Source organism: Oncorhynchus kisutch, unplaced genomic scaffold (assembly GCF_002021735.2).
Source record: "Oncorhynchus kisutch isolate 150728-3 unplaced genomic scaffold, Okis_V2 scaffold700, whole genome shotgun sequence".
Classification (NCBI taxonomy): Eukaryota; Metazoa; Chordata; class Actinopteri; order Salmoniformes; family Salmonidae; genus Oncorhynchus; species Oncorhynchus kisutch.
The window spans coordinates 250,570-277,500 of record NW_022262645.1 but is presented as its reverse complement, the minus strand read 5'-3'; the positions used below and the strand labels follow the sequence as shown (position 1 = coordinate 277,500).

The window sequence follows — 26,931 nt, the reverse complement described above, 5'->3', positions numbered from 1 at the left end:
AGACACTAACTGACCTGGTGTCTCCATGTCTCAGACAGTAACTGACCTGGTGTCTCCATGTCTCAGACAGTAACTGACCTGGTGTCTCCATGTCTCAGACAGTAACTGACCTGGTGTCTCCATGTCTCAGACAGTAACTGACCTGGTGTCTCCATGTCTCAGACAGTAACTGACCTGGTGTCTCCATGTCTCAGACTGTAACTGACCTGGTGTCTCCATGTCTCAGACAGTAACTGACCTGGTGTCTCCATGTCTCAGACAGTAACTGACCTGGTGTCTCCATGTCTCAGACAGTAACTGACCTGGTGTCTCCATGTCTCAGACAGTAACTGACCTGGTGTCTCCATGTCTCAGACAGTAACTGACCTGGTGTCTCCATGTCTCAGACAGTAACTGACCTGGTGTCTCCATGTCTCAGACAGTAACTAACCTGGTGTCTCAGACAGTAACTAACCTGGTGTCTCAGACAGTAACTAACCTGGTGTCTCAGACAGTAACTAACCTGGTGTCTCAGACAGTAACTGACCTGGTGTCTCCATGTCTCAGACAGTAACTGACCTGGTGTCTCCATGTCTCAGACAGTAACTGACCTGGTGTCTCCATGTCTCAGACAGTAACTGACCTGGTGTCTCCATGTCTCAGACAGTAACTGACCTGGTGTCTCCATGTCTCAGACAGTAACTGACCTGGTGTCTCCATGTCTCAGACAGTAACTGACCTGGTGTCTCCATGTCTCAGACAGTAACTGACCTGGTGTCTCCATGTCTCAGACAGTAACTGACCTGGTGTCTCCATGTCTCAGACAGTAACTGACCTGGTGTCTCCATGTCTCAGACAGTAACTGACCTGGTGTCTCCATGTCTCAGACAGTAACTGACCTGGTGTCTCCATGTCTCAGACAGTAACTGACCTGGTGTCTCCATGTCTCAGACAGTAACTGACCTGGTGTCTCCATGTCTCAGACAGTAACTGACCTGGTGTCTCCATGTCTCAGACACTAACTGACCTGGTGTCTCCATGTCTCAGACTGTAACTGACCTGGTGTCTCCATGTCTCAGACAGTAACTGACCTGGTGTCTCCATGTCTCAGACAGTAACTGACCTGGTGTCTCCATGTCTCAGACAGTAACTGACCTGGTGTCTCCATGTCTCAGACAGTAACTGACCTGGTGTCTCCATGTCTCAGACAGTAACTGACCTGGTGTCTCCATGTCTCAGACAGTAACTGACCTGGTGTCTCCATGTCTCAGACAGTAACTAACCTGGTGTCTCAGACAGTAACTAACCTGGTGTCTCAGACAGTAACTAACCTGGTGTCTCAGACAGTAACTAACCTGGTGTCTCAGACAGTAACTGACCTGGTGTCTCCATGTCTCAGACAGTAACTGACCTGGTGTCTCCATGTCTCAGACAGTAACTGACCTGGTGTCTCCATGTCTCAGACAGTAACTGACCTGGTGTCTCCATGTCTCAGACAGTAACTGACCTGGTGTCTCCATGTCTCAGACAGTAACTGACCTGGTGTCTCCATGTCTCAGAAAGTAACTGACCTGGTGTCTCCATGTCTCAGACAGTAACTGACCTGGTGTCTCCATGTCTCAGACACTAACTGACCTGGTGTCTCCATGTCTCAGACACTAACTGACCTGGTGTCTCCATGTCTCAGACTGTAACTGACCTGGTGTCTCCATGTCTCAGACAGTAACTGACCTGGTGTCTCCATGTCTCAGACAGTAACTGACCTGGTGTCTCCATGTCTCAGACTGTAACTGACCTGGTGTCTCCATGTCTCAGACAGTAACTGACCTGGTGTCTCCATGTCTCAGACAGTAACTGACCTGGTGTCTCCATGTCTCAGACAGTAACTGACCTGGTGTCTCCATGTCTCAGACAGTAACTGACCTGGTGTCTCCATGTCTCAGACAGTAACTGACCTGGTGTCTCCATGTCTCAGACAGTAACTGACCTGGTGTCTCCATGTCTCAGACAGTAACTAACCTGGTGTCTCAGACAGTAACTAACCTGGTGTCTCAGACAGTAACTAACCTGGTGTCTCAGACAGTAACTAACCTGGTGTCTCAGACAGTAACTAACCTGGTGTCTCAGACAGTAACTGACCTGGTGTCTCCATGTCTCAGACAGTAACTGACCTGGTGTCTCCATGTCTCAGACAGTAACTGACCTGGTGTCTCCATGTCTCAGACAGTAACTGACCTGGTGTCTCCATGTCTCAGACAGTAACTGACCTGGTGTCTCCATGTCTCAGACAGTAACTGACCTGGTGTCTCCATGTCTCAGACAGTAACTGACCTGGTGTCTCCATGTCTCAGACAGTAACTGACCTGGTGTCTCCATGTCTCAGACAGTAACTGACCTGGTGTATCCATGTCTCAGACAGTAACTGACCTGGTGTCTCCATGTCTCAGACAGTAACTGCATGTCATATTGCACCCAGCTGACAGACCACAGCAGTCAACAACTGAACAAGAACTTAGAGGCCACCCCAGGGCCCAGAGCCCGCCCCAAAGGCCACCCCAGGGCCCAGAGCCCGCCCCAAAGGCCACCCCAGGGCCCAGAGCCCGCCCCAAAGGCCACCCCAGGGCCTAGAGCCCGCCCCAGAGCCCGAATAAACTCGTATCTTCCGAATAAACTCTTAAAGACCTAGTAACATTTTACATCAATAGCAGTCAATGTCAATCGTCACCTTATTTCAGTCTCATCTGAAAGTTGTAAATTCTTGGTTATCTTCACGAACCCTGGCTAACAAGTTGAATCAGCAATACAAAATTGAGTTTAATTATTTATTTACTAAATACCTAACTAATCACACAGAATTACATATACACAGAATCAATCATACCTTGATTACAAATTACGCCATAAAGGAAAACGTCCCTAGTGGACGGAACATATGACAGCTGGTTACACAAAGAAAAGGGGGATTGGGTTTGAGTGAAAGAGCGGGAAGACTGAGGAACAATGGGCGAAGCTGTGCTATCGTAAATACAGTATCTTATGCATTCTAAATTACCGCCCATTTGGAAAAGGAAAATGCAATAAATATTTACTCTGAGCTGCGCTACAGTAGGTTGGTGGTAGTTGGAAGGCCGTGTTGCCCAACAGAGTCCTTTGAAGAGAGTCTCTGGTGGTGAACGGGATACGTTGTAGTGTCGTCGTTGGGTGATAGACGGGATACTCTGTCTGTCCTTTCCTAGCCCAGGTTTTTAGCTGCTGTTGCTAACTCAACGGCTAGGATGGCTCACTTCTTTAGTGAATAAGAGTTCAAAGTTCATACCATTCACAACCAAAGCTCACGCTGAGGTTGGCTTCGTTCTGTAGTTGACATGTTAGTCCTTTTTAACATAGGGACCGTCGTCCTCATGTCCTCGGAACAGGAGGTTACATTGTCGTCATGGCTTTATATAGAAGGGAGAGGAGGGCGTGTTTCATTAGTTATAACCAATGTCTCTTCACGTGGGCGGGCCACTGAGTCGGGCCTAATTCACTCATTAAAACCCAATTCTCACATTTTAGAAGCTAAAATCACATTTCATTCCATCACATAATGGGACTGAACCACAGTCACTGAACCACAGAGGGACTGAACCAGACTAGTCCCTGAACCACTGAACCAGACTAGTCCCTGAACCAGACTAGTCCCTGAACCAGACTAGTCCCTGAACCACTGAGCCTAATCTCTAGATCAGAGCGGGAGGATAGCAGGCTCTGGTTGCTGTGGGCCCCGGCAGACAAAGTCCCTCACTCAACACATGGCCCGCCTGCTTTGCTGCACTCCTCCCACCCCAGTCTCCTTGTCTCCCTCCCTCCACTCACCTTGGAAGGCTGCTACGTTCCTGGAGATGAGGAACTTGAGGCTGGCGGAGGAGGTCTGGAGGAGGTTCTGAACATCCCGCCGGGCCGCCACCTGATACCTCTCCTCCATCTTCTTAGAACAGCAGGTCAGGTTCCTGGACTGGCACACCTGGAGGTCCGAACCTGGAGTGGAATAAATGACTGTTACTCCGTTGTTTTGCCTCATTACTTGAACAGGTCTTCCAAGAGAGAGAGGGTTCTGAAACATTAGGTCTTCCATTGTGATCATAGAGAGAGAGAGGGTTCTGGAACATTAGGTCTTCCATTGTGATCATAGAGAGAGAAAGAGGGTTCTGGAACATTAGGTCTTCCATTGTGATCATAGAGAGAGAGAGAGAGGGTTCTGGAACATTAGGTCTTCCATTGTGATCATAGAGAGAGAGAGAGAGAGAGGGTTCTGGAACATTAGGTCTTCCATTGTGATCATAGAGAGAGAGAGAGGGTTCTGGAACATTAGGTCTTCCATTGTGATCATAGAGAGAGAGAGAGGGTTCTGGAACATTAGGGTCTTCCATTGTGATCATAGAGAGAGAGGGTTCTGGAACATTGTTTACATCCATTCTGAATGGATGAGTATGGCTAAAGTGGCATTGCTCAGCCAGACAGTGCTATGCTTTAACATGAGATGCTGTTTCATCCTCAGGTCTTTCTACTGCTGACATACATAGGAGAGGAGCTAGAGATGATTGTCATTCACTATTTATTTTCCCCTCCTTAACCCACTGGGCCGATTACTGCCAGACAGCCACCACGCGGCAGTAAAACCTGCCAGACAGCCACCACACGGCAGTAAAACCTGCCAGACAGCCGCCACACGGCAGTAAAACCTGCCAGACAGCCGCCACGCGGCAGTAAAAACCTGCCAGACAGCCGCCACGCGGCAGTAAAAACCTGCCAGACAGCCGCCACGCGGCAGTAAAAACCGGCCAGTCAGCCGCCACGTGGCAGTAAAACCTGCCAGACAGCCGCCACGTGGCAGTAAAACCTGCCAGACAGCCGCCACGTGGCAGTAAAACCTGCCAGACAGCCACCACGTGGCAGTAAAACCTGCCAGGCAGCCACCACGTGGCAGTAAAACCTGCCAGACAGCCGCCCCTGCCAGACAGCCGCCTCGTGGCAGTAAAAACCTGCCAGACAGCCGCCACGTGGCAGTAAAACCTGCCAGACAGCCGCCCCTGCCAGACAGCCACAACGTGGCAGTAAAACCTGCCAGACAGCCGCCCCGTGGCAGTAAAACCTGCCAGGCAGCCACCACGTGGCAGTAAAACCTGCCAGACAGCCGCCACGTGGCAGTAAAACCTGCCAGATAGCTGTCAACATGAAGCCACATCACTAGGGTCCTATGTCACATGACTTGGATTTGAACCTGTATTTAAAACGTTTTCAACAAACGGTCCACTTCATGTCACATGGTCCAGTAACATCCTCAGACAAGTGCTTTCAGTTTTTGGAAAAGGCTTAAAAAAAAAAAAGGTTAAAATCTTGGTCATGTGACATGATCGTCCAAGACACAGAGCCCTACAGACATCACATAAGATATGTCACATGAATACATTGATCTCCATCAAGACACAGACAGCATCACTTAGCGGTCAGTAGCACCACTGTCTGAGGCTCGTAGTGGGCTCTTCTATCGAGCCTCCTGGATGATACAGGACCACATCCTCACCACTGTCTGAGGCTCGTAGTGGTCTCTTCTATCGAGCCTCCTGGATGATACAGGACCACATCCTCACCACTGTCTGAGGCTCGTAGTGGTCTCTTCTATCGAGCCTCCTGGATGATACAGGACCACATCCTCACCACTGTCTGAGGCTCGTAGTGGTCTCTTCTATCGAGCCTCCTGGATGATACAGGACCACATCCTCACCACTGTCTGAGGCTCGTAGTGGTCTCTTCTATCGAGCCTCCTGGATGATACAGGACCACATCCTCACCACTGTCTGAGGCTCGTAGTGGTCTCTTCTATCGAGCCTCCTGGATGATACAGGACCACATCCTCACCACTGTCTGAGGCTCGTAGTGGTCTCTTCTATCGAGCCTCCTGGATGATACAGGACCACATCCTCACCACTGTCTGAGGCTCGTAGTGGTCTCTTCTATCGAGCCTCCTGGATGATACAGGACCACATCCTCACCACTGTCTGAGGCTCGTAGTGGTCTCTTCTATCGAGCCTCCTGGATGATACAGGACCACATCCTCACCACTGTCTGAGGCTCGTAGTGGTCTCTTCTATCGAGCCTCCTGGATGATACAGGACCACATCCTCACCACTGTCTGAGGCTCGTAGTGGGCTCTTCTATCGAGCCTCCTGGACGATACAGGACCACGTCCACACAGACGGTCTACGTGTTGCAACAAGCTCAGGGGCAGAAGGCAGATTTGTGTGAAAGCAAATCATGAGTCTTGCCGTTATCACCTCGACAAGTGATGTCCACAGATTTGCCCCTACGTGTGGCAACGCTACCGGCTCGCATTGGAAACACACACACACACACACACACACACACACACACACACACACACACACACACACAGGGGACAATCAAAACAACTTTTTGTTTTTACTCTAAAAAAGGTTTTCAGACAGACGTGCTGAAACAGTGTCTTTGGCAGCTCCTTCCCTCCATTCTATCAGACAACCTGTACTGTGTGTTGTTAGAGCTCCTTCCCTCCATTCTATCAGACAACCTGTACTGTGTGTTGTTAGAGCTCCTTCCCTCCATTCTATCAGACAACCTGTACTGTGTGTTGTTAGAGCTCCTTCCCTCCACTCTATCAGACAACCTGTACTGTGTGTTGCTATCAGACAACCTGTACTGTGTGTTGTTATCAGACAACCTGTACTGTGTGTTGTTAGAGCTCCTTCCCTCCACTCTATCAGACAACCTGTACTGTGTGTTGCTATCAGACAACCTGTACTGTGTGTTGTTAGAGCTCTTCCCTCCATTCTATCAGACAACCTGTACTGTGTGTTGTTAGAGCTCTTCCCTCCATTCTATCAGACAACCTGTACTGTGTGTTGTTAGAGCTCTTCCCTCCATTCTATCAGACAACCTGTACTGTGTGTTGTTAGAGCTCTTCCCTCCATTCTATCAGACAACCTGTACTGTGTGTTGCTATCAGACAACCTGTACTGTGTGTTGCTATCAGACAACCTGTACTGTGTGTTGCTATCAGACAACATGTACTGTGTGTTGCTATCAGACAACCTGTACTGTGTGTTGCTATCAGACAACCTGTACTGTGTGTTGCTATCAGACAACCTGTACTGTGTGTTGTTATCAGACAACCTGTACTGTGTGTTGTTATCAGACAACCTGTACTGTGTGTTGCTATCAGACAACCTGTACTGTGTGTTGTTATCAGACAACCTGTACTGTGTGTTGCTATCAGACAACCTGTACTGTGTGTTGCTATCAGACAACATGTACTGTGTGTTGCTATCAGACAACCTGTACTGTGTGTTGCTATCAGACAACCTGTACTGTGTGTTGTTATCAGACAACCTGTACTGTGTGTTGTTATCAGACAACCTGTACTGTGTGTTGTTATCAGACAACCTGTACTGTGTGTTGTTAGAGCTCTTCCCTCCATTCTATCAGACAACCTGTACTGTGTGTTGTTATCAGACAACCTGTACTGTGTGTTGTTATCAGACAACCTGTACTGTGTGTTGCTATCAGACAACCTGTACTGTGTGTTGCTATCAGACAACCTGTACTGTGTGTTGTTATCAGACAACCTGTACTGTATGTTGTTATCAGACAGCCTGTACTGTATGTTGTTATCAGACAACCTGTACTGTGTGTTGTTAGAGCTCTTCCCTCCATTCTATCAGACAACCTGTACTGTGTGTTGCTATCAGACAACCTGTACTGTGTGTTGTTATCAGACAACCTGTACTGTGTGTTGTTATCAGACAACCTGTACTGTGTGTTGTTATCAGACAACCTGTACTGTGTGTTGTTATCGGACAACCTGTACTGTGTGTTGTTATCAGACAACCTGTACTGTGTGTTGCTAGAGCTCTTCCCTCCATTCTATCAGACAACCTGTACTGTGTGTTGTTATCAGACAACCTGTACTGTGTGTTGTTATCAGACAACCTGTACTGTGTGTTGTTATCAGACAACCTGTACTGTGTGTTGTTATCAGACAACCTGTACTGTGTGTTGTTATCAGACAACCTGTACTGTGTGTTGCTATCAGACAACCTGTACTGTGTGTTGTTATCAGACAACCTGTACTGTGTGTTGTTATCAGACAACCTGTACTGTGTGTTGTCAGAGCGGGTTAGTCACTCAGAGGAGGAGATGGCACACGTTAACACATTCCTTCTCATCTAGATAAGACTACATGATCCTCAGAGGCCTGATTTTATCTTTCCACTTAGAGACCACAGAAACTGGACTCGGTCCAACGCGCTGAATGGCTCTGGTTGGATCTCTAGTCTATATACACGTGTAGTTTAAGGTGAAAGGCTCTGGTTGGATCTATATACACGTGTAGTTTAAGGTGAAAGGCTCTGGTTGGATCTATAGTCTATACACGTGTAGTTTAAGGTGAAAGGCTCTGGTTGGATCTATATACACGTGTAGTTTAAGGTGAAAGGATCTGGTTGGATCTATAGTCTATACACGTGTAGTTTAAGGTGAAAGGCTCTGGTTGGATCTATATACACGTGTAGTTTAAGGTGAAAGGCTCTGGTTGGATCTATAGTCTATATACACGTGTAGTTTAAGGTGAAAGGCTCTAGTTGGATCTATATACATGTGTAGTTTAAGGTGAAAGGATCTGGTTGGATCTCTAGTCTATATACACGTGTAGCTTAAGGTGAACGGCTCTGGTTGGATCTATAGTCTATATATGTAGTTTATGGTGAGTTCCAGATGAGTCAGGCCATTTCCACGAGTCAATACGAGTCAATAGGGTCTCATATTACAAATGGTTTTGAAACACAGCATCTCCTTTCATTGGTTATAAGACTGATTCGCCCCCGAGGTCTGTTCCATGGACTAAAAATCCCTTTTCACATCACCAATATTGTTTAGAGCAGGGGTCACAAACAAGTGAGTTACCCATAACTAGCAGCCCACCGATGAGCAGCTAGCCAAGCTATTCTGAAAGGTTTTACCATACACCAGGGGTCTCCAGCAGGCTAGGGTTAGGGGTTAGGGGTTAGGGGTTAGGGGGGTTAGGGGGGTTAGGGGTTAGGGTTAGGGTTAGGGGGGTTAGGGGTTAGGGTTAGGGGGGTTAGGGTTAGGGTTAGGGTTAGGGGGGTTAGGGGTTTTTATTTTATTTTTATTTTAGCCTTTATTTAACCAGGCAAGTCAGTTAAGAACAAATTCTTATTTTCAATGACGGCCTAGGAACAGTGGGTTAACTGCCTGTTCAGGGGCTGAACGACAGATTTGTACCTTGTCAGCTCGGGGGTTTGAACTTGCAACCTTTCAGTTACTAGTCCAACACTCTAACCACTAGGCTACCCTGCCGGTTAGAGTTAGGGAGGTTAGGGTTAAGGGTTAGAGTTAGGGAGGTTAGGGTTAAGGGTTAGGGTTAAGGGTTAGAGTTAGGGAGGTTAGGGTTAAGGGTTAGAGTTATGGAGGTTAGGGTTAAGGGTTAGGGGTTAGAGTTAGGGAGGTTAGGGTTAAGGGTTAGGTTTAAGGGTTAGAGTTAGGGAGGTTAGGGTTAAGGGTTAGAGTTAGGGAGGTTAGGGTTAGGGTTAGGGGTTAAGGGTTAGCTACCAGCCCACCTATGAGTAGCTCACAATACTATTCTGAAAGTACATGTTCCCCCACAAACTGTCTTTAACAAATCTCACCAGAATCAGACACCACAAACTGTCATTAACAAATCTCACCAGAATCAGACACCACAAACTGTCATTAACAAATCTCACCAGAATCAGACACCACAAACTGTCATTAACAAATCTCACCAGAATCAGACACCACAAACTCCCACCTACTATCCAACTAACACATAATCCCACCCCTGGTCAGCCACTATTGGTTAAAAAGACAAACCTAACAACATAATCCCACCCCTGGTCAGCCACTATTGGTTAAAAAGACAAACCTAACAACATAATCCCACCCCTGGTCAGCCACTATTGGTTAAGACAAACCTAACACAACATAATCCCACCCCTGGTCAGCCACTATTGGTTAAAAAGACAAACCAAAAATACTTTCCCCAAAACCTTCCCAATTGAATGTTTTACCTGGCAGAAGTATGAGGAAGTAGCTGAGTAGATGAGCAATTAAAGGGCCAGATGCGCAATTAAAGGGCCAGATGCGCAATTAAAGGGCCAGATGAGCAATTAAAGGGCCAGATTCACAATTAAAGGGCCAGATGAGCAATTAAAGGGCCAGATGAGCAATTAAAGGGGAATTAAAGGGGTCTTCCAGACCTAAAACAAATGGTCTTGTGTGATTTCAGAATTGACTCAGAACATCCCATTTTGTTGTTCCTCTGTTGAACAATAAAACAGAATTTGGGAAACTATAACAGAATTACACAGATTTTAAAAGGGCCAAACTTAGAGTTGTTTATGAACCATTATTTTACCAGAAAACATAGTGTCCTACTTCCTCTAGTACACTAAGGACCAGGGAAGAGTTGACAACATAGTGTCCTACTTCCTCTAGTACACTAAGGACCAGGGAAGAGTTGACAACATAGTGTCCTACTTCCTCTAGTACACTAAGGACCAGGGAAGAGTTGACATAGTGTACTACTTCCTCTAGTACACTAAGGACCAGGGAAGAGTTGACATAGTGTCCTACTTCCTCTAGTACACTAAGGACCAGGGAAGAGTTGACATAGTGTCCTACTTCCTCTAGTACACTAAGGACCAGGGAAGAGATGACATAGTGTCCTACTTCCTCTAGTACACTAAGGACCAGGGAAGAGTTGACATAGTGTCCTACTTCCTCTAGTACACTAAGGACCAGGGAAGAGTTGACATAGTGTCCTACTTCCTCTAGTACACTAAGGACCAGGGAAGAGTTGACATAGTGTCCTACTTCCTCTAGTACACTAAGGACCAGGGAAGAGTTGACAACATAGTGTCCTACTTCCTCTAGTACACTAAGGACCTGGGGAAGACTTGCAGGGGAGAGGAGAAGAATGGGCCTATTTGAAAGCTAGAAAAGTAAGTTTGCTCGCAACATCTTTCATTCCTTTAAAGTTACTCTCACGCTAGAAAAGGTTGGAGACCCCTGGTTTAGAGGAATCACTGACAAGGCACAGATTAATCAGGTGTGCCTGAGAGAAATGAGGAGCCCTCCACTTGAAACAACTGGCAACAAGCATCAACCACCTTCCAGGACTTCAGATGTAAAGAACTGACAAGCATCAATCACCTTCCAGGACTTCAGATGTAAAGAACTGGCAACAAGCATCAACCCACCAGGACTTCAGATGTAAAGACCTGACAACAAGCATCAATCACCTTCCAGGACTTCAGATGTAAAGAACTGGCAACAAGCATCAACCCACCAGGACTTCAGATGTAAAGACCTGACAACAAGCATCAATCACCTTCCAGGACTTCAGATGGAAAGAACTGACAACAAGCAATCACCTTCCAGGACTTCAGATGGAAAGAACTGACAACAAGCATCAACCCACCAGGACTTCAGATGGGCTCCCGAGTGGCGCAGTGGTCTAAGGCACTGCATCTTAGTGCTAGAGGTGTCACTACAGACAACCTGGTTCGAATGCAGGCTGTATCGCAACTGGCCATGACTGGGAGTCTCTTCACAGTGGTAGTAAGGAGGGTTGTGGATCTGACCAGTCAGTCTCTTCACAGTGGTAGTGAGGAGGATAATCTGACCAGTCTGTCTCTCTTCACAGTGGTAGTGAGGAGGATAATCTGACCAGTCTGTCTCTCTTCACAGTGGTAGTGAGGAGGATAATCTGACCAGTCTGTCTCTCTTCACAGTGGTAGTGAGGAGGATAATCTGACCAGTCTGTCTCTCTTCACAGTGGTAGTGAGGAGGATAATCTGACCAGTCTGTCTCTCTTCACAGTGGTAGTGAGGAGGATAATCTGACCAGTCTGTCTCTTCACAGTGGTAGTGAGGAGGATAATCTGACCAGTCTGTCTCTTCACAGTGGTAGTGAGGAGGATAATCTGACCAGTCTGTCTCTTCACAGTGGTAGTGAGGAGGATAATCTGACCAGTCTGTCTCTTCACAGTGGTAGTGAGGAGGATAATCTGACCAGTCTGTCTCTTCACAGTGGTAGTGAGGAGGATAATCTGACCAGTCTGTCTCTTCACAGTGGTAGTGAGGAGGATAATCTGACCAGTCTGTCTCTTCACAGTGGTAGTGAGGAGGATAATCTGACCAGTCTGTCTCTTCACAGTGGTAGTGAGGAGGATAATCTGACCAGTCTGTCTCTTCACAGTGGTAGTGAGGAGGATAATCTGACCAGTCTGTCTCTTCACAGTGGTAGTGAGGAGGATAATCTGACCAGTCTGTCTCTTCACAGTGGTAGTGAGGAGGAGAATCTGACCAGTCAGAGAAAGATAATATCCAAGGCCTGAGGTCATCTGAGGTCATCTGCCTTTGGCCTAAAGAGCAGGAACCTGGACATTGTCATCCTACAAGAAACATGGTATAGAGGAGATGGACCCACTGGTTGCCCTCTAGGTTACAGAGAGCTGGTAGTCCCATCCACCACACTACCAGGTGGGTGGTATAGAGGATACGGACCCACTGGTTGCCCTCTAGGTTACAGAGAGCTGGTAGTCCCATCCACCACACTACCAGGTGGGTGGTATAGAGGATACGGACCCACTGGTTGCCCTCTAGGTTACAGAGAGCTGGTAGTCCCATCCACCAAACTACCAGGTGGGTGGTACAGAGGAGATGGACCCACTGGTTGCCCTCTAGGTTACAGAGAGCTGGTAGTCCCATCCACCAAACTACCAGGTGGGTGGTATAGAGGAGATGGACCCACTGGTTGCCCTCTAGGTTACAGAGAGCTGGTAGTCCCATCCACCAAACTACCAGGTGGGTGGTATAGAGGAGATGGACCCACTGGTTGCCCTCTAGGTTACAGAGAGCTGGTAGTCCCATCCACCACACTACCAGGTGGGTGGTATAGAGGAGATGGACCCACTGGTTGCCCTCTAGGTTACAGAGAGCTGGTAGTCCCATCCACCACACTACCAGGTGGGTGGTATAGAGGAGATGGACCCACTGGTTGCCCTCTAGGTTACAGAGAGCTGGTAGTCCCATCCACCAAACTACCAGGTGGGTGGTATAGAGAGCTGGTAGTCCCATCCACCAAACTACCAGGTGGGTGGTATAGAGGAGATGGACCCACTGGTTGCCCTCTAGGTTACAGAGAGCTGGTAGTCCCATCCACCACACTACCAGGTGGGTGGTATAGAGGAGATGGACCCACTGGTTGTCCTCTAGGTTACAGAGAGCTGGTAGTCCCATCCACCACACTACCAGGTGAGTGGTATAGAGGAGATGGACCCACTGGTTGTCCTCTAGGTTACAGAGAGCTGGTAGTCCCATCCACCACACTACCAGGTGGGTGGTATAGAGGAGACAGACCCACTGGTTGCCCTCTAGGTTACAGAGAGCTGGTAGTCCCATCCACCACACTACCAGGTAGGTGGTATAGAGGAGACAGACCCACTGGTTGCCCTCTAGGTTACAGAGAGCTGGTAGTCCCATCCACCACACTACCAGGTGGGTGGTATAGAGGAGATGGACCCACTGGTTGTCCTCTAGGTTACAGAGAGCTGGTAGTCCCATCCACCAAACTACCAGGTGGGTGGTATAGAGAGCTGGTAGTCCCATCCACCAAACTACCAGGTGGGTGGTATAGAGGAGATGGACCCACTGGTAGTGTGGTGGAGGTTACAGAGAGCTGGTAAAATGTCCTCCTGTGTGCTTCCTATATCCCCCCACTAGAATCCCCATACTTTAATGAAGACAGCTTCTCCATCCTGGAGGGGGAAATCAATCATTTCCAGGCCCAGGGAAATGTACTAGTCTGTGGCGACCTAAATACCAGAACTGGACATGAACCCGGCACCCTCAGCACACAGGGGGACAAACACCTACCTGGAGGTGACAGCATTCCCTCCCACATATGCCCCCCTAGGCATAAATATGACAACATAACCAACAAAAACAGGTCACAACTCCTGCAGCTCTGTCGCACGCTGGGTATGTACATAGTCAATGGTAGGCTTCGAGGGGACTCCTATGATAGGTACACCTATAGCTCTGTTACATCCTGGGTATGTACATAGTCAATGGTAGGCTTCGAGGGGACTCCTATGATAGGTACACCTATAGCTCTGTCGCACGCTGGGTATGTACATAGTCAACGGAAGGCTTCGAGGGGACTCCTATGGTAGGTACACCTATAGCTCATCTCTTAGCAGTAGTACTGTAGACTACTTTATCACTGACCTCAACCCAGAGTCTCTCAGTGCGTTCACAGTCAGCCCACTGACACCCCTATCAGACCACAGTAAAATCAGTCTACTTGAACAGAGCAATACTCAATCATGAGGCATCAAAGCCAAAGGAACTGAGTAACATTAAGAAATGCTATAGATGGAAGGAAAGTAGTGTGGAAACCTGCCAAAAAACAAGTAGGCAACAACAAATCCAATCCCCCCCTAGACAACTTCCTAGACTAAATGTATTCCTGCAATAGTGAAGGTTTACACTTGGCAGTAGGAAGCCTAAACAATATATTTGACCTATCAGCTAAACATATCCAATGTTAATTCTGGACACAATGAACTACAGGACAAATACAAACCAAAAAGGCCTGGGGTGTTGATACCTAATTAAATGAAAATATACAGACCACGAATTCAAATGGGCTATTCTTAAAAACTCTTAAACATTACCCTCAGCTCTGGCATCTTCCCTAATATTTGTAACCAAGGCCTGATCATCAAGGCCTGATATAATATGCGGTAGTGGCAATCTCCAACAATTCCTCTGCAGTATGATCAACAGCAATCTCCAACAAATCCTCTGCAGTATGATCAACAGCAATCTCCAACAAATCCTCTGCAGTATGATCAACAGCAGACTCCAACAAATCCTCAGCAGTATGATCAATAGCAGACTCCAACAAATCCTCTGCAGTATGATCAACAGCAGACTCCAACAAATCCTCTGCAGTATGATCAATAGCAGATCGGCCATTTCGCAAAGTAATTACAATTTAGCAGATTAACACTGGAATGATAGAGGTCAAGATGATGTGCAAGTAGAGATACTGGTGTGCAAAAGAACAGAAAATTAAATAAATAAAAACAGTATGGGGATGAGGTAGGTAAAAGGGGTGGGCTATTTACCGATGGACTATGTACAGCTGCAGCGATGAGTTAGCTGCTCAGACAGCTGATGTTTAAAGTTGGTGAGGGAGATAAAGTCTCCAGCTTCAGCGATTTTTGCAATTCGTTCCAGTCACTGGCAGCAGAGAACTGGAAGGAAAGGCGGCCAATTGCGAAAACTAAAACTCTTTAACATCATCCTCAGCTCTGGCATCTTCCCCAATATTTGGAACCAAGGACTGATCACATCAATCCACAAAAGTGGAGACAAATTTGACCCCGATAACTACCGTGGAATATGCGTCAACGGCAACCTTGGGAAAATCCTCTGCATTATCATTAACAGCAGACTCGTACATTTCCTCAGTGAAAACAATGAGGTAGGTAGATTGGATGGGCTCCTGTCGATGCCAATAACATTACAGACACATATTACCCACAGACCCACAGAGAATATGAAAAGAAATCCAAACATCGATATATACTCCTATATCTGTTAGGTGAAATAACGCAGTGTGCCATCACAGCAGCTAGATGTGTGGCCCGTTGCCACAAGGGGCAGTGGAGAACACTGTAAATACAACCCGTATATATTGGTTCACAGCAGCTAGATGTGTGGCCTGTTGCCACAAGGGGCAGTGGAGAACACTGTAAATACAACCCGTATATATTGGTTCACAGCAGCTAGATGTGTGGCCTGTTGCCACAAGGGGCAGTGGAGAACAAACACTGTAAATACAACCCGTATATATCGGTTCACAGCAGCTAGATGTGTGGCCTGTTGCCACAAGGGGCAGTGGAGAACACTGTAAATACAACCCGTATATATTGGTTCACAGCAGCTAGATGTGTGGCCTGTTGCCACAAGGGGCAGTGGAGAACAAACACTGTAAATACAACCCGTATATATCGGTTCACAGCAGCTAGATGTGTGGCCTGTTGCCACAAGGGGCAGTGGAGAACACTGTAAATACAACCCGTATATATCGGTTCACAGCAGCTAGATGTGTGGCCTGTTGCCACAAGGGGCAGTGGAGAACAAACACTGTAAATACAACCCATATATATTGGTTCACAGCAGCTAGATGTGTGGCCTGTTGCCACAAGGGGCAGTGGAGAACAAACACTGTAAATACAACCCGTATATATTGGTTCACAGCAGCTAGATGTGTGGCCTGTTGCCACAAGGGGCAGTGGAGAACAAACACTGTAAATACAACCCGTATATATTGGTTCACAGCAGCTAGATGTGTGGCCTGTTGCCACAAGGGGCAGTGGAGAACAAACACTGTAAATACAACCCGTATATATTGGTTCACAGCAGCTAGATGTGTGGCCTGTTGCCACAAGGGGCAGTGGAGAACAAACACTGTAAATACAACCCGTATATATTGGTTCACAGCAGCTAGATGTGTGGCCTGTTGCCACAAGGGGCAGTGGAGAACAAACACTGTAAATACAACCCGTATATATTGGTTCACAGCAGCTAGATGTGTGGCCTGTTGCCACAAGGGGCAGTGGAGAACAAACACTGTAAATACAACCCGTATATATTGGTTCACAGCAGCTAGATGTGTGGCCTGTTGCCACAAGGGGCAGTGGAGAACAAACACTGTAAATACAACCCGTATATATTGGTTCACAGCAGCTAGATGTGTGGCCTGTTGCCACAAGGGGCAGTGGAGAACAAACACTGTAAATACAACCCGTATATATTGGTTCACAGCAGCTAGATGTGTGGCCTGTTGCCACAAGGGGCAGTGGAGAACAAACACTGTAAATACAACCCGTATATATTGGTTCACAGCAGCTAGATGTGTGGCCTGTTGCCACAAGGGGCAGTGGAGAACAAACACTGTAAATACAACCCGTATATATTGGTTCACAGCAGCTAGATGTGTGGCCTGTTGCCACAAGGGGCAGTGGAGAACAAACACTGTAAATACAACCCGTATATATTGGTTCACAGCAGCTAGATGTGTGGCCTGTTGCCACAAGGGGCAGTGGAGAACAAACACTGTAAATACAACCCGTATATATTGGTTCACAGCAGCTAGATGTGTGGCCTGTTGCCACAAGGGGCAGTGGAGAACAAACACTGTAAATACAACCCGTATATATTGGTTCACAGCAGCTAGATGTGTGGCATGTTGCCACAAGGGGCAGTGGAGAACAAACACTGTAAATACAACCCGTATATATTGGTTCACAGCAGCTAGATGTGTGGCCTGTTGCCACAAGGGGCAGTGGAGAACAAACACTGTAAATACAACCCGTATATATTGGTTCACAGCAGCTAGATGTGTGGCCTGTTGCCACAAGGGGCAGTGGAGAACAAACACTGTAAATACAACCCGTATATATTGGTTCACAGCAGCTAGATGTGTGGCCTGTTGCCACAAGGGGCAGTGGAGAACAAACACTGTAAATACAACCCGTATATATTGGTTCACAGCAGCTAGATGTGTGGCCTGTTGCCACAAGGGGCAGTGGAGAACAAACACTGTAAATACAACCCGTATATATTGGTTCACAGCAGCTAGATGTGTGGCCTGTTGCCACAAGGGGCAGTGGAGAACAAACACTGTAAATACAACCCGTATATATTGGTTCACAGCAGCTAGATGTGTGGCCTGTTGCCACAAGGGGCAGTGGAGAACAAACACTGTAAATACAACCCGTATATATTGGTTCACAGCAGCTAGATGTGTGGCCTGTTGCCACAAGGGGCAGTGGAGAACAAACACTGTAAATACAACCCGTATATATTGGTTCACAGCAGCTAGATGTGTGGCCTGTTGCCACAAGGGGCAGTGGAGAACAAACACTGTAAATACAACCCGTATATATTGGTTCACAGCAGCTAGATGTGTGGCCTGTTGCCACAAGGGGCAGTGGAGAACAAACACTGTAAATACAACCCGTATATATTGGTTCACAGCAGCTAGATGTGTGGCCTGTTGCCACAAGGGGCAGTGGAGAACAAACACTGTAAATACAACCCGTATATATTGGTTCACAGCAGCTAGATGTGTGGCCTGTTGCCACAAGGGGCAGTGGAGAACAAACACTGTAAATACAACCCGTATATATTGGTTCACAGCAGCTAGATGTGTGGCCTGTTGCCACAAGGGGCAGTGGAGAACAAACACTGTAAATACAACCCGTATATATTGGTTCACAGCAGCTAGATGTGTGGCCTGTTGCCACAAGGGGCAGTGGAGAACAAACACTGTAAATACAACCCGTATATATTGGTTCACAGCAGCTAGATGTGTGGCCTGTTGCCACAAGGGGCAGTGGAGAACAAACACTGTAAATACAACCCGTATATATTGGTTCACAGCAGCTAGATGTGTGGCCTGTTGCCACAAGGGGCAGTGGAGAACAAACACTGTAAATACAACCCGTATATATTGGTTCACAGCAGCTAGATGTGTGGCCTGTTGCCACAAGGGGCAGTGGAGAACAAACACTGTAAATACAACCCGTATATATTGGTTCACAGCAGCTAGATGTGTGGCCTGTTGCCACAAGGGGCAGTGGAGAACAAACACTGTAAATACAACCCGTATATATCGGTTTAGTTTCCCTTTCATACTTCAACTACTTGCACATGTTTTACAACACTGTCATTAGACAATAACATGTCTATTCTTTCAAAAATGTTTGTGAGTGCCATGTTAACTAATGTTTACCCTTGTTAATTCCCATTTTGTTTGTCTACTCTGTTTGATTTGGCAGTGTAAACATGTGGTTCCCCATGCCAATAAAGCCCTTTGAATTGAACTGGAGTGAGGCAGAGAGGGGCAGAGAGGAGGAGGAGAGAGGAGGAGAGAGGAGGGAGAGAGGAGGAGGGAGCGAGGGGCAGAGAGGAGGAGAGAGCAAGAGGCAGAGAGGAGGAGGAGAGAGAGGCAGAGAGGAGGAGGAGAGAGAGGCAGAGAGGAGGAGGAGAGAGAGGCAGAGAGGAGAGGCAGTCAGAGTATCAGCCAGCCCACAGCTCAGCTATATTTACTAAGTGGTCCATTGTCTCTCAGCACCAGACCCATAGACAACACGAAAATAAGCTTATCATTTCTCCACAGATGTTACGGTTGGACCAGACGTCTGGTGTTACGGTTGGACCAGACATCAGATGGACGAGACGTCTGCTCTCTGCCCCCTCTTCAACTCTGCTAAGAAAAACTCAGCGAGCTGGTGATCCAGTAGAACAGAACCACAGTTGAACAGAACCACGTTCACTCAGTGAGCGGGCAATCCAGTTGAACAGAACCACGTTCACTCAGTGAGCTGGCGATCCAGTAGAACAGAACCACGTTCACTCAGTGAGCGGGCAATCCAGTTGAACAGAACCACGTTCACTCAGTGAGCTGGCGATCCAGTTGAACAGAACCACATTCACTCAGTGAGCTGGCGATCCAGTAGAACAGAACCACGTTCACTCAGTGAGCTGGCAATCCAGTAGAACAGAACCACGTTCACTCAGTGAGCTGGCAATCCAGTTGAACAGAACCACGTTCACTCAGTGAGCTGGCAATCCAGTTGAACAGAACCACATTCACTCAGTGAGCTGGCAATCCAGTAGAACAGAACCACGTTCACTCAGTGAGCTGGCGATCCAGTAGAACAGAACCACGTTCAGAAACACCTATAAAACAACAGTTCAACCGGCATGTGTGGTATAATGATGGCATCTTGGATAGTGATGCTAAGAAAACAAACCATGCTACGCTACTATATCTGGGAGATGAATCAAGAGAGATATTTTTACCTTCATAGTTTCAGAATTAGTCACAGAACACCGGAGGCAGTGTTTCCCCTAGTTAGATATTCAAGGCGGAGTGCGGAGGCCACCAAAACAACACCCGTGGCCTCTGGCTATGGAAGCACAACCAAGATTGATTGTTTTGGTGTCTGACAATCTAAAATAATCCAATTCAGACACATTCATCTTTCTCATTTTTAAACAAGTGAGAACCCTCTGTATGTATTGAGTTGAACTAAGTGATGAATCTGTCCTGTTGACTTAACTTTAAACTAAATAAGGTGTTTACCCCTGAAGGAGCAGCACACACAGCTACAGAACAGTACTGTTGTTCTATACACCGAACCTCTAGATGTCATGTGATCTTCAGAACCTCCAAAAACAACAACAAGCGCCCTTTATCCTGGAACACAACTAAAACAATGGCTGTGTCTGAAATGGCCCACTAGACACTGGTCAAAGAGCAGTGCACGGACAGAGGCTGTGTCTGAAATGGCCCACTAGACACTGGTCAAAGAGCAGTGCACGGACAGAGGCTGTGTCTGAAATGGCCCACTAGACACTGGTCAAAGAGCAGTGCACGGACAGAGGCTGTGTCTGAAATGGCCCACTAGACACTGGTCAAAGAGCAGTGCACGGACAGAGGCTGTGTCTGAAATGGCCCACTAGACACTGGTCAAAGAGCAGTGCACGGACAGAGGCTGTGTCTGAAATGGCCCACTAGACACTGGTCAAAGAGCAGTGCACGGACAGAGGCTGTGTCTGAAATGGCCCACTAGACACTGGTCAAAGAGCAGTGCACGGACAGAGGCTGTGTCTGAAATGGCCCACTAGACACTGGTCAAAGAGCAGTGCACGGACAGAGGCTGTGTCTGAAATGGCCCACTAGACACTGGTCAAAGAGCAGTGCACGGACAGAGGCTGTGTCTGAAATGGCCCACTAGACACTGGTCAAAGAGCAGTGCACGGACAGAGGCTGTGTCTGAAATGGCCCACTAGACACTGGTCAAAGAGCAGTGCACGGACAGAGGCTGTGTCTGAAATGGCCCACTAGACACTGGTCAAAGAGCAGTGCACGGACAGAGGCTGTGTCTGAAATGGCCCACTAGACACTGGTCAAAGAGCAGTGCACGGACAGAGGCTGTGTCTGAAATGGCCCACTAGACACTGGTCAAAGAGCAGTGCACGGACAGAGGCTGTGTCTGAAATGGCCCACTAGACACTGGTCAAAGAGCAGTGCACGGACAGAGGCTGTGTCTGAAATGGCCCACTAGACACTGGTCAAAGAGCAGTGCACGGACAGAGGCTGTGTCTGAAATGGCCCACTAGACACTGGTCAAAGAGCAGTGCACGGACAGAGGCTGTGTCTGAAATGGCCCACTAGACACTGGTCAAAGAGCAGTGCACGGACAGAGGCTGTGTCTGAAATGGCCCACTAGACACTGGTCAAAGAGCAGTGCACGGACAGAGGCTGTGTCTGAAATGGCCCACTAGACACTGGTCAAAGAGCAGTGCACGGACAGAGGCTGTGTCTGAAATGGCCCACTAGACACTGGTCAAAGAGCAGTGCACGGACAGAGGCTGTGTCTGAAATGGCCCACTAGACGCTGGTCAAAGAGCAGTGCACGGACAGAGGCTGTGTCTGAAATGGCCCACTAGACGCTGGTCAAAGAGCAGTGCACGGACAGAGGCTGTGTCTGAAATGGCCCACTAGACGCTGGTCAAAGAGCAGTGCACGGACAGAGGCTGTGTCTGAAATGGCCCACTAGACACTGGTCAAAGAGCAGTGCACGGACAGAGGCTGTGTCTGAAATGGCCCACTAGACGCTGGTCAAAGAGCAGTGCACGGACAGAGGCTGTGTCTGAAATGGCCCACTAGACACTGGTCAAAGAGCAGTGCACGGACAGAGGCTGTGTCTGAAATGGCCCACTAGACACTGGTCAAAGAGCAGTGCACGGACAGAGGCTGTGTCTGAAATGGCCCACTAGACACTGGTCAAAGAGCAGTGCACGGACAGAGGCTGTGTCTGAAATGGCCCACTAGACGCTGGTCAAAGAGCAGTGCACGGACAGAGGCTGTGTCTGAAATGGCCCACTAGACGCTGGTCAAAGAGCAGTGCACGGACAGAGGCTGTGTCTGAAATGGCCCACTAGACGCTGGTCAAAGAGCAGTGCACGGACAGAGGCTGTGTCTGAAATGGCCCACTAGACACTGGTCAAAGAGCAGTGCACGGACAGAGGCTGTGTCTGAAATGGCCCACTAGACACTGGTCAAAGAGCAGTGCACGGACAGAGGCTGTGTCTGAAATGGCCCACTAGACACTGGTCAAAGAGCAGTGCACGGACAGAGGCTGTGTCTGAAATGGCCCACTAGACACTGGTCAAAGAGCAGTGCACGGACAGAGGCTGTGTCTGAAATGGCCCACTAGACACTGGTCAAAGAGCAGTGCACGGACAGAGGCTGTGTCTGAAATGGCCCACTAGACGCTGGTCAAAGAGCAGTGCACGGACAGAGGCTGTGTCTGAAATGGCCCACTAGACGCTGGTCAAAGAGCAGTGCACGGACAGAGGCTGTGTCTGAAATGGCCCACTAGACACTGGTCAAAGAGCAGTGCACGGACAGAGGCTGTGTCTGAAATGGCCCACTAGACACTGGTCAAAGAGCAGTGCACGGACAGAGGCTGTGTCTGAAATGGCCCACTAGACACTGGTCAAAGAGCAGTGCACAGACAGAGGGAAAAAGGATGCCATTTCAGATGCAGTCTAACCACAAACCAGAGCTGGACAAAGTGCCTCAGTGTGCTCTGCTCCGGGAGTCCAGTGTTGGGCAGGCAGCTGTGTCAACACAAATGAATATTATCTTTCGGCTGATGAGTTCTGTAAATGTTCTCCAGTCAAGTGCATTGTCCAAAACATGACGAATGGTGTGTATACAAAGGTATGGGATCTGATGGTCCATCAGAGACCCTGGAGAGAGAGAGAGAACCCTGGAGAGAGAACCCTGGAGAGAGAACACTGGAGAGAGAACCCTGGAGAGAGAACCCTGGAGAGAGAACCCTGGAGAGAGAACCCTGGAGAGAGAACCCTGGAGAGAGAACCCTGAGGCCGTGTAGATAGAATACTGAAGCCCATGGGTACCTAGACATTGACTCCTAGTGTCTGGCCTCCGATAGCTGGTTGTTTCATCCTTTTCTCCTCTCCTTTATAATATTTAGGACACCACAAAAAGGAAACATAATACTGATGCAGAAATAATTACAACAAATATTTATATCTGTCAAGTGCTGCAACACCATGACCCCATGACCCCATGACCCCATGACACCATGACCCCATGACCCCAGCCCCGTTTTGACAGTCTAAAAGCAGTATGATTCCCTTGGTAAACCTGATAACCACCTGCTGCAACACCATGACCCCATGACCCCATGACCCCAGCCCCGTTTTGACAGACTAAAAGCAGTATGATTCCCTTGGTAAACCTGATAACCACCTGCTGCAACACCATGACCCCATGACCCCAGCCCCGTTTTGACAGTCTAAAAGCAGTATGATTCCCTTGGTAAACCTCATCCTGATAACCACCTGCTGCAACACCATGACCCCATGACCCCAGCCCCGTTTTGACAGACTAAAAGCAGTATGATTCCCTTGGTAAACCTGATAACCACCTGCTGCAACACCTTGACCCCATGACCCCAGCCCCGTTTTGACAGTCTAAAAGCAGTATGATTCCCTTGGTAAACCTGATAACCACCTGTACCTTTCACATTACTCTGACAAAAATCAGCCTAAACAGGCAAAAAGAATCACAGATATAGCAGCCTAGGCCCACAGAGTTTATTTAAGCACTAAGGCCCAAGGGGTATGTAGTATATGGCCAATATACCATGGCTAAGGGCTGTTCTTATGTACAACGCAGTGCCTGGATACAGCCCTTAGGTCATATACCACTTAACCCAGAGGTGCCTGGATACAGCCCTTAGGTCATATACCACATACCCAGAGGTGCCTGGATACAGCCCTTAGGTCATATACCACATACCCCAGAGGTGCCTGGACGCAGCCCTTAGGTCATATACCACATACCCCAGAGGTGCCTGGACGCAGCCCTTAGGTCATATACCACATACCCCAGAGGTGCCCTATTACAATTATAAACTAGTTACCAACGTAATTAGAGACGTGGAACAAAAATATTTTGTAATACCCGTGGTACTTCAGCCAATCGGCGTTCAGGTCTCGAACCACCCGGTTAATTATAACCGTTAGGAAACCAAGGGGATGGAGAGCACGTAGTCATGGAAACCAATACAGTTAGGAACATGTAATATACTAAATCATCAGGATCCATATATCTACAGAATACAGGCTACGGCAGTGTGCCATACATCTACAGAATACAGGCTACGGCAGTGTGCCATAGATCTACAGAATACAGGCTACGGCAGTGTGATTGAATTCCTTTGGTAACCCTGAAATAGAAATGGTGAAGAAACGTGCAGATATACTGATCCATTTATAATGTATACAACTACCGCAGGCCTACCTTCTCTCGGTCTCTCGGGCAGTGATTTCACTGGTCCAATCTGCCGCAGCTGAAAAACTTTGCGCACTTCATCACAGCTCGTTAGACTTCCCGAAATCAGCCCAACACAAGCAGCAACAAACAAACAACATAGCATCTTTTGTAGTCCCATTTTTAAATCCAGGTTGATGTTACTCAAAAAACCCTATCTAATATTAAAGTTATGAACATTCCTAACAGACCGCCATTCCTTCGATCACAACATCCACATTTCCAAGGTTCCTGGATCTGCGACGGTACTTTTCAATGATGGAAAAATTGCCTTTAAATGTTCTAAAAACAATCAAATCCTGAATGAAGTTACAACAGGAGTCGTTGAAAGAGTCATGGGACTGTAGAAGAACTCAACCGCAGCATTGTTGAGCAACTTGGCGTGACTGGAGTCGTCAAGGGAATGAGAGGAATGGGCGGAACCATACCTGAGGAGACCACTGGAGAACTCTACAACCAACAGTGGGGTGCAGCGCCATCTCGTGGACAAACCTCGGAGCGGCGGCCTAAAACATCTCCAAAACAATTAGTGTTATAGTCTACTACAGCATGGCTATACGTTACAATGCAACAAACCGTTTGGTACAAAGTTATGGATGAGAACGTTTCTATCGAGTTCCATCGGCCGACTAAACGCCTTTTTGGCCATAGGTATGAGCGTTATGGTGTCCAAATTACGCACAGGTGATTCTGTAAATTACGCACAGGTGATTCTGTAAATTACGCACAGGTGATTCTGTAAATTACGCACAGGTGATTCTGTAAATTACGCACAGGTGATTCTGTAAATTACCCACAGGTGATTCTGTAAACTACCCACAGATGATTCTGTAAATTACGCACAGGTGATTCTGTAAATTACGCACAGGTGATTCTGTAAATTACACACAGGTGATTCTGTAAATTACGCACAGGTGATTCTGTAAACTACCCACAGGTGATACTGTAAACTACCCACAGGTGATTCTGTAAATTACACACAGGTGATTCTGTAAATTACGCACAGGTGATTCTGTAAACTACCCACAGGTGATTCTGTAAACTACCCACAGGATATTCTGTAAATTACGCACAGGTGATTCTGTAAATTACGCACAGGTGATTATGTAAACTACACAGGTGATGGTGAACTCGAAAGACATCTACTGGGCGAAGGGAACCTTAGTTCACTTGATATAAAAATACATACTTTACGAAACAGAATGTATAGAAATTACTATTTTATTGAACCAGGTAAGACCCATTGAGGTGAACAAAAATACTATTTTATTGAACCAGGTAAGACCCATTGAGGTGAACAAAAATACTATTTTATTGAACCAGGTAAGACCCATTGAGGTGAACAAAAATACTATTTTATTGAACCAGGTAAGACCCATTGAGGTGAAAAAAAATACTATTTTATTGAACCAGGTAAGACCCATTGAGGTGAAAAAAAATACTATTTTATTGAACCAGGTAAGACCCATTGAGGTGAACAAAAATACTATTTTATTGAACCAGGTAAGACCCATTGAGGTGAAAAAAAATACTATTTTATTGAACCAGGTAAGACCCATTGAGGTGAACAAAAATACTATTTTATTGAACCAGGTAAGACCCATTGAGGTGAAAAAAAATACTATTTTATTGAACCAGGTAAGACCCATTGAGGTGAAAATAAATACTATTTTATTGAACCAGGTAAGACCCATTGAGGTGAACAAAAATACTATTTTATTTAACCAGGTAAGACCCATTGAGGTGAAAAAAAATACTATTTTATTGAACCAGGTAAGACCCATTAAGATGAACAAAAATACTATTTTATTGAACCAGGTAAGACCCATTGAGGTGAACAAAAATACTATTTTATTGAACCAGGTAAGACCCATTAAGGTGAACAAAAATACTATTTTATTGAACCAGGTAAGACCCATTGAGGTGAACAAAAATACAATTTTATTGAACCAGGTAAGACCCATTGAGGTGAAAAAAAATACTATTTTGCAGGGCGACCTGGCAAGACAAAACGGGACAATATCACAGTGTTGTCGATCAGAGTCTTAGAAACAGGCGAGGACACCAACTCCCATTTTAATGTCTATCACAGTGTTGTCGATCAGTCTTAGAAACAGGCGAGGACACCAACTCCCATTTTAATGTCTATCAGTGTTGTTGATCAGAGTCTTAGAAACAGGCGAGGACACCAACTCCCATTTTAATGTCTATCACAGTGTTGTCGCTCAGAGTCTTAGAAACAGGCGAGGACACCAACTCCCATTTTAATGTCTATCACAGTGTTGTCGCTCAGAGTCTTAGAAACAGGCGAGGACACCAACTCCCATTTTAATGTCTATCACAGTGTTGTCGATCACAGTCTTAGAAACAGGCGAGGAC

General features: G+C 47.1%; 1 protein-coding gene across 1 annotated transcript in view; it reads right to left on the bottom strand.

The window, feature by feature from the left end:
- LOC109888207 (glypican-5) overlaps window positions 1–24,974 on the bottom strand; it is a 52,224-nt gene extending 27,250 nt beyond the window's left edge. The window contains exons 1-2 of the mRNA XM_031815926.1: window positions 24,523–24,974; window positions 3,835–3,996 (exon numbers count right to left, since the gene is read on the bottom strand). Coding sequence (XP_031671786.1) covers window positions 3,835–3,996; window positions 24,523–24,673 — 313 coding nt within the window. The 5' untranslated portion in view covers window positions 24,674–24,974. The remainder of the gene's footprint in view (window positions 1–3,834; window positions 3,997–24,522) is intronic.
- Between the last annotated feature and the right edge of the window lie 1,957 nt (window positions 24,975–26,931).